Source organism: Astatotilapia calliptera, chromosome 12, assembly GCF_964374335.1.
Source record: "Astatotilapia calliptera chromosome 12, fAstCal68.1, whole genome shotgun sequence".
Taxonomy (NCBI): Eukaryota; Metazoa; Chordata; class Actinopteri; order Cichliformes; family Cichlidae; genus Astatotilapia; species Astatotilapia calliptera.
The window spans coordinates 4,498,190-4,506,054 of NC_137433.1; the positions used below are offsets into that span (position 1 = coordinate 4,498,190).

Genomic DNA, 7,865 nt, shown 5'->3' on the forward strand with positions numbered 1-7,865 from the left:
GGCCAAACACCGGAATTACACGTTTAAAATAAATATCTCCAAATATCCAAATAATGTCATGGCTGTATAAGCAACCGTGATTTTTTTATAAACCTTCTAGATCATGTAGTGCATATCTGTTCACATAACCTCAGAGAAGAATAAACTTTATACCATTAGAATCATGAAAGGCACAACAAATCAGACTGCATACTCAAGTTTTTGGGACAAGTTTGAAGATAAAGATCAATGCATTTATTATAGATCATAAAATACTTTGAAGTATGACCATAACTGTTATCAGACCCTTCCCCAAAGGTTGGTACACTGGGACATACAAAAATAAAGTAAATGCACCTTCAAATGTCTTTTTTTAGATGGCAAATGACAACAAAAGCAGCTGGTCACACTCTTTTGTATAAAGTGTAAAAAGTCTACATAGCATTTCAAATTAAAATTCCATATAAACAGTCAATAAATACTTCAATGATATGAAATGGAAAGATAAGATTTGATCGCTCTCCTATAAAAGACAACAAATGTCATTTATTCTAAAGAAAAAAAAAACATTATTTATGATTCAAAAGTCTACTGCTTTCAGCTTTCTCTCCTCCTCCTCTGTAAGAGGCTGCTGGGAGAGGATTTTATCATGGAAGCGGTGATGTTTGCCTATTCCCAGCTTTGGCAGACCTCGGTTCAGCCCCTCCAACAGCACACATGCCTTACACAGTTTCTGACTGGAGATGTAGCCACACCGGCTGCAGGTTCCCTGGACAGGCATCTTTACCCCCTCGCGCACAGACAGGTTCTCACCGGAGTGAATAACGTCCATGATCGAACTGGGCCTCACACTCTCCAGATCCTTTAAATAGGTTCTTGCATAGCCACGGTAAGCATTAGGAGAGTAGATACACTCAGTAGAAAAGTAGTCTAATTTCTTGAAGTAAGCATACAGAACAATCTCTTTTTCATAAGCGTATTTAAGGGGCTTGCAGCGTGGCACGACCCCTTCGTTCTCGCTGTCCGTTGAGATGGTGGTGCAGCGGCGCAGCCGAGCTATGTCCCCTCGCAAGACGTTCATCAAAACAGTTTCTGCCACATCATCAGCATTGTGACCTGTGCAGAGGGGAAAAAAAGAAAACAAAACAGAGACATCTCGTTATTCAAAACAACACATTAAAGCTAACACTGCTCACATTTTCAGTCATTTGAATCTACCTGTACATATCTTGTCCACTTTAAGCATGATGGCTCCTCTGTCCAACGCCTGCCTCCTGAACACGCCACAGAAGGTGCAGTTATTTTTCAGCCCAACCTGCTTCACTATAGCATCCATTGTCCAGCCATACAGCTCCTCATAGGACACAATCTTCAGAGGCAGCTCATACTGTTGCTGGTTCCTCTTCACAGTCTCCAAGGAGTCATCTCGATAACCCGTGATTCCCTCATCCACCGAGAGAAGCATGAGCTCAAGGCCGTAGCTGTATCGCTCATTCAGGACCTTCATTACATGTGCAAGCACAGTGGAATCTTTTCCCCCGGAGGCAGCGATTCCCACAGACTCCCCGGTTTTGAACAGCTTTGCTGACACTATGGTCTGATGAATCTCCTCTTCAAAGGCCCAGAAGAAGCACTCCTTACACAGAGAGTGGCCGGTTTTTGGACGTTTAAGCACGGCACGCTTTTCAGAGCAGCTGCTACACTGGACAGGCATCTTGACTGTTGGAAAGGTGGTTTATTAAAAGAACAATAATGTCCAAAATTAATATAACAAATACTTTAAATATTTCATGTCAAAGCCATACAAATCTACAAAGCTCAACTTCTTCGTTGCTGATCTCCTTAAAGTGATCTTTATCATGTTCGTTTTGTAACCTGAAAATCCCAATTTAAAGTTTGGCTTTAGTCTAATGGTCTAGTAAGTGCTTTAAAAACACTTTTACAGCTCCTTACATAGCCAGGTAGGTGAGATGTCAGCCCTGAAGAATAAGAAACTTTACTTCATACGCTGGATTCTTACTACATTAGCTTCATTTTTATCGAAATAAAAGTCGATAAAACACCCCGTTACTTCAATCAAAGAAATAAGCGGATAACTTAGTCACAACTTCAGTCATATTAGTGGATTATCAGGCTATATTTTCAAGACATGCCACATTTAAGAGTAGTACAACACATACAAAACCTAAACGTGGTCTAACATTAGCTAGCTAAGCTAAGCTAACTCGTGAGCTGTAACATTTTCTTACCAAAGTATCCGGGGAATGTGGGGATAATATATGCAGTTACTATAATAGCTTTTAAAAATTAAACCGTTAGCACGCTAAAGCAGGAGAATATTTTTCATCTTGTAATGTTGCCTCTTCTTTACTGGGACAACAGGAAGTGACGTCTCCAGTAAACACCCTACAGCGCAGCCTATTGGTCGGAGTGGGCCAGTGCACAAACCAACCCATGTAATGCCTTCACAATACCCATATATACTCTGGTGGTTTAAGCACAGTTTAGATGCATTGGTGGTGTCTGTTTTTCAGGTGTTGCAGTCTGAAGGACTTGTGTGGAGGGGAAAAACAGAAGACAATCCCATGATTGAGTCAAATGTAAGCAATGAGGATTTATTAGTTTGCTTCAAAGATTGTTACTACTGCCTCAGCTGATATCAAAATGCTGCATGGTGGTGGTAAATGAAGGTCAAAGGGTTTGTTGCCAGAAAGGGAGCAGAGGATGCTGAGGTCAGGATTCCTGACAGGAGAGAGTCACAAGCTTAGTTGACGGGATGAAAGGCACCCCTCTGATGCCACTGCATGTCTCTGATGCGCCGGACTGATTGGATCTGAGGGATCTGGGCTCCGAAATCAGTGGTGTCCTTGTACTCCCCCTTCTCAAACAGGTACTGATAGCCTCTGTAGCCTGGATACTGGTAGCCCACCCAGCTGGTGCACCACAAGCAAAGAGAGGGGAAACAAATGTTAGCCAATTAGAGGTCAAAGGGCATGTGGCAGCTATTTCTATGATATACAGCACCTGCTGAGAGGATGGACTCACGTGCCACTCTGGACCCGAACAGAAGAGACCTTCTCCTGGTAGCCGTGTGCGTGAAAGCTGGGGACATCATCATCTATGATTTCTATCTTCTTCCCTGCAAAGCTGGGGTTTTCGTAAAGGACAATCTTGTGCTCCTGGCTGTCCTGATGAATCAGAAGAAAAAAAAATCAAGCCAAGGGTGAGATGTGAAGCAGCTGATTATGGGATGGAGGTATAAATTTGTAAATCTCTCTTACCACTTTAATGGGGCGGAATGCAACAATGGTGTCACTACGCCTGCTGTTGGTCCAGGAATCCCAGCGAGGATACTCGCCCTTCTCAAACACATACTGCTCCCCCTTACAGTTGGCCTGCTCATATCCCACCCATCTGAGAAGACAGAAAACAACAACAACAACCACAACAACAAATGGGGCTGTGATTGATGCAGGGGCTCAGCTGGAAAGATGGTTGGTTGTCTGCTTATCACACATTAAATTTGATTGCTTTTCTCTATTCCATTCCCTCTTTTTTTGGTCATTTGCTAGTTTTCTCTGTCTGTCTCTGACCCACACTCACGGTCCACACAGCACCAGTATGGAGCCCACTTTCTCCACGCCTGCTTCCTGAAGGTTGTTACAGGGACCAGTCAGCTCATGGCAGCGTCCCTGGAAGTTTTCCTGCTCATAGATAACCAGCTGGAAAAGAGGAAAAATTTCTTCTTCTTTTTTAGCTCTTGAAAGGAGTTGTGTTTTTTTGGAAGATAAACAATTGCAAATACGGAGTGCACAGATTTCATGTGAACTTATGTGAACTGGTCTCGCTGCCAGTGTGCGCCTGTCCTCCCTCACCTTAAACGCACTGGTGCCTGGCTGCTGCTGCTTGGATGCAGGACTCTGGTGGTCTGTGGCCATATTGAATGGATAAGGATGATGCTGAAAAGAAACAGGTAAAAGTATAATTCTGAATAATTTTGAGGTATTTCTGTAATTTTTTTTTTTGGTAGCTTTTTCTAAAATCTGAGAAGCTGTTGATTGATTCTGTTTGCTGTTATTGTTCTAAGTTTCTAAGATTTAACCTAAATTACAGTGGCAAAAAGAAGACAAATACTGATAAATATATATATTAAAAAATTTTTTATAAAATACAGCGTGACGGACATGATCACCTTACCAGTACCTGTCTGTGCCAGTGTGTTTGTGATGGCACAATGAGCTCAATATATACGGGACGCCCAGGGGTGGAAACTTTGCCAACAGCACCGAGAGTGTCCAAGCTGGCCGGCAGATCGGCCTGCCATAGGCCCAGCAGAATGAAATCAGGGGTCACTGTGCACCCCCACCCAACCCCACCCCACCCCACCCCAGAGTGTCACACTCCCACAAAGTTATTTCATTAGTTGTCAGTTTTGTCCAGCCAGTCATTGTTTGATGTCCTCATGATTCAGCACAAACAGTGCCAAGAGACCCACACCTACAATGAGCAGGGAGAGTGAGAGAGAGAAGGACGGTAAAAGATGGGTTTTACCGTGCTGGAGGGATGTGAATAACAGAAGAGATGCTGCTGAACATTTCCATATGTTTGAGTTGATTTTATTTTATTTTTTTACTGTATGGTGTTAAAAAATCAAATCAAATAAAGGCAGATGGTAATGCTGCTGGCTGCAAAGAAAGACAGCAGCTCTAAAGAATGGATTTATGACTTAAACCTGCTGACCATCTACTGGGAGCAATAAAACAGCTCCATAACAATCCATCTTTAACATTTTTATACTTTGGGACAAAGTTTTTAGACACTTCTATTTATACTCTATACTCGTATTTATTTATTTTTTTACATCTACTTTATATTGTTCACAGTGATTCAGATGAAACTAGAGTGATTTCCTACTAAAAATGTGCTCTTATTAGGTGTGTTTGTTATTATTATCATTAAGATCGGTACTTTCACCACAGTAGGATTTCAAATGGATGCTTGAAATGAAGCATCATGCTATCGAGGTGATCTTTTTATTGTTAGTGTTGCTAAAAGGAAACATTTTAATGAGATCATAATGTGCATGCATCACCACGGACAACAGATGAACTGGAGCTGAGATTTTTGGGTTTGAGGTTTTGTGGTGTTGCCTGATGGTCTGTTTCAGCGGTGGCCAAGAGCCTTTGCAGAATTACAATACCAAGCTGCAGCTTTTCAGGGACCTTAAAGGGACATATGAGGCTGAACCAAGACACGGTATATGATAAATAAGGATTATTTTGAACTGCGAATCATTCTAAGCAACTTTATTAGTGTCCAAGAATAAAGAAGAAGAAATTGAATTTGAATTGCTTATAAGTTCCCTACTGAGAGAGACCTCTGTTGTTGTGCGTGAAATCTGTTGAAGTCACTCTTTTAGTATTGTTGTTACAGCTCCCAATGCTCCTGTTACCAGGAACATTTTGGACCATTTTAGAATTTACCTTCCAATTCTGCTCCTGTTGCTCCCTCATGCTGCTTCTTCCTGATGTTCTTGTCTGCTGTGATTGCAACATCTATCACAACTGCAGTCTTCTGCTTTTTATTAACCACCACTGTGTCTGGTTGGTTGACCAGCAGCTGCTGGTCCCACAGGACTTTAGCCCTGTTGTTCTCAACCAGCTTTGATGGTGTCTCGAATTAGGACTTGGGAACTTTGACACTATATGTGGAGTTTTTCTTGGTCCATAACGTTGCAGTCCATTCCTGTGCAGGCTTCTAGTGATTGCCCTCTTTCAGAGTACAATTGCTGGTTTGGCTAAGTCATTCACTAGAGTCTTGGCAGTTGTTCTGGGGTTTTTAGGTACATCTTCGATAGTTTTCTTTCCAGAGTCTTTGAAATTGTTTGGTTCCTACTTCTGCCAGACTTTTTCTGTACTGTGTGGCAAATAATTCTGTCCTCATCTGTATGCAAATTGTCTTTGCCAACATAAAAAGGATTTATTTGACAGCACTCATTGGACTGACAATGCTCAGAACAATGGAAAAGTCCAAGGAGCTCAGTGAAGATCTAAGAAAGAAAGCTAGATTTACACAAGCTGGGAAGATCTCTTGGAGCTAACAGTTAATCAGGTGTGACACCACTTTGCCAAGGTCTGAAAGAACACCCAAACTGTCACCCTCAGATGAGAGGAAATTGTTCACAATGGCCTAGAACAATTCAGAAACCACAAAGGATCAAATCTGTCATGAACCGGAAACTGCTGAAACCCCAGCGTCACTGTCTACAGGAAGCCAGTTTTACCTCGCCATGGACTGAGTGGTAACCAACCAAAGAAGAAGGCCCTGCTCCAAAATCAACACCATCAAGCTCAACTGTAATTTGCAGCTGCCCAAATGTACAAACTAAATGCCTTCTGGAAGTTTTATGGTCAGTCAAGACAAAGACAGAGAGCTTTTCTGCCACAATAACAAAAGGTATGGTTATGGGAGCAAAAGTCAGTCTTTCAAATGCTCTACCCAAAGTCAAGCATGGTGATAGCATCATCCTGTGGTACAGCATGACTCTGCTGCCAGTGGTACTGGTACATTGCACAAAGTGGATGGAATATATTCAAAGTCAATAAAGATGTATGCTGTACAAACGTTCCACCCTTGAAAATATTGTATACGACTTGTATTTCCAAAACACAAACACGACTCTTTCAGGGAACACATTACACAGACAGATAATGTAACACGGTTACATCCAATCATTAGAACCGAAGGAGTCCTGCAATCAAATCCAGTGACTGGCTGCTTTTATGAGCCAGATGGTCCGTCTGAGAAACAGTCAACGACTTTGTCGATTAAAGACATGCTGACTGCGACTGTTTTGTTGGGATGTTATGTTCACTTGACTACACTTGATGTAGTCAAGTGTAGTCAAGTACACTCAGGAAATGATTGTATGACTAATCAATAGTTAATTTGTTTTTCATGCGATTATGGGCAGTAAATCTGGGCTCAATATCCGGTTGCACACTCACAGGATTGACAAATCCTTGAGTAAAATTGCTTGCTTTCTGACAACAGTGAGGTTGTTTGTGGCTCATTTCAGATGTGTTTTGTGTGTGTGTGTGTGCGTGCGTGTTTGAAAGCCTCATGTTTAAGTGAAAATTCTAGTCCAGGGAAACGATGCTGAGGCAGAAATTGCCAGAATCTTCTCATGATCGCGTATGATTGAGTTATTGATGATCAGCTGCATGTTTTCTGCAAGTATTATGCATAAACTTCAGGTCTGTGTCTCTTATCTCTGCTCTCCCTCTTTTACATGATTAAAACTTTGCACTTTGTAGAAAAATAGAAAAAATGCTCCAGTCAGTGTTGTGAGGGAAAAGTGTGCTTTGTTTTAAAAACCGCATGCATGTGTGCTTTTACATTTGGACTGATTTTTTTTCTCTTATTATGCTAAACCTGAACTTAACACTAGTATAATAGTGTTAAATAGGTACACTGGAGTAACTGCATGCTCTCAGTGTTCACCTTGTGACCATTAACCACCAAATGCACAATGAAGACTAAGGGAAGGGAATGCAGCGCACTCTGTTTTAATAGCAAGCATACATACAGCATGACATCATTTCCATTTCTGTTAGGCAAACGCGTATCCACATATGCATTGAATAAGTCATGTGTTCCTAATGCTCGATGAGGTTTTCAGCTGTCTGACTAGAATAGGAAAACACATGCAATGAAAGCGGCACACATCTGCAGCTTATCTCGAGGAAAACTATCTGCCAGATGTAGGCTGCATTATCTCCACATAGATGTCAGTGTGACATCTCTGATAGTGTTTTTATTTTGTTTCCAAACCTTTAGTTAAAGCCATCTCCACCTTGACTTGAAGTACAACATCACCAATAAAC

General features: G+C 41.6%; 2 protein-coding genes across 3 annotated transcripts; both read right to left on the reverse strand.

The window, feature by feature from the left end:
* Nucleotides 1–198: 198 nt before the first annotated feature.
* Nucleotides 199–2,387, reverse strand: ctu1 (cytosolic thiouridylase subunit 1 homolog (S. pombe)). The gene is made up of 3 exons (XM_026186463.2): nucleotides 2,229–2,387; nucleotides 1,198–1,698; nucleotides 199–1,095 (listed from the first exon to the last, which is right to left on the reverse strand). Exons 2-3 carry the CDS (start codon nucleotides 1,691–1,693, stop codon nucleotides 560–562), a joined length of 1,032 nt encoding a protein of 343 aa, XP_026042248.1. The 5' UTR covers nucleotides 1,694–1,698; nucleotides 2,229–2,387; the 3' UTR covers nucleotides 199–559.
* A 186-nt stretch (nucleotides 2,388–2,573) lies between these two features.
* Nucleotides 2,574–4,309, reverse strand: crybb2 (crystallin, beta B2). 2 transcript variants are annotated; one of them, XM_026186464.2, is made up of 6 exons: nucleotides 4,177–4,309; nucleotides 3,855–3,938; nucleotides 3,583–3,701; nucleotides 3,261–3,393; nucleotides 3,025–3,167; nucleotides 2,574–2,912 (listed from the first exon to the last, which is right to left on the reverse strand). In XM_026186464.2, exons 2-6 carry the CDS (start codon nucleotides 3,915–3,917, stop codon nucleotides 2,744–2,746), a joined length of 627 nt encoding a protein of 208 aa, XP_026042249.1. In that variant the 5' UTR covers nucleotides 3,918–3,938; nucleotides 4,177–4,309; the 3' UTR covers nucleotides 2,574–2,743. The 2 variants fall into 2 exon arrangements, with proteins under 2 accessions (XP_026042249.1, XP_026042250.1); XM_026186465.2 differs by having other exon boundaries at nucleotides 4,172–4,195.
* Between the last annotated feature and the right edge of the window lie 3,556 nt (nucleotides 4,310–7,865).

What these genes read in the sequence shown, in the direction of transcription:
- crybb2 (XM_026186464.2), bottom strand. Translation starts at nt 3,917, where the DNA reads ATGGCCACAGACCACCAGAGTCCTGCATCCAAGCAGCAGCAGCCAGGC. An exon ending in ATACTGGTGCTGTGTGGACC is followed by an intron (nt 3,394 to 3,582) that starts GTGAGTGTGGGT and finishes CTGTCTTCTCAG; the next exon opens with ATGGGTGGGATATGAGCAGG. An exon ending in CATTCCGCCCCATTAAAGTG is followed by an intron (nt 3,168 to 3,260) that starts GTAAGAGAGATT and finishes CTGATTCATCAG; the next exon opens with GACAGCCAGGAGCACAAGAT.
- ctu1 (XM_026186463.2), bottom strand. Translation starts at nt 1,693, where the DNA reads ATGCCTGTCCAGTGTAGCAGCTGCTCTGAAAAGCGTGCCGTGCTTAAA. An exon ending in AGTGGACAAGATATGTACAG is followed by an intron (nt 1,096 to 1,197) that starts GTAGATTCAAAT and finishes CCCTCTGCACAG; the next exon opens with GTCACAATGCTGATGATGTG.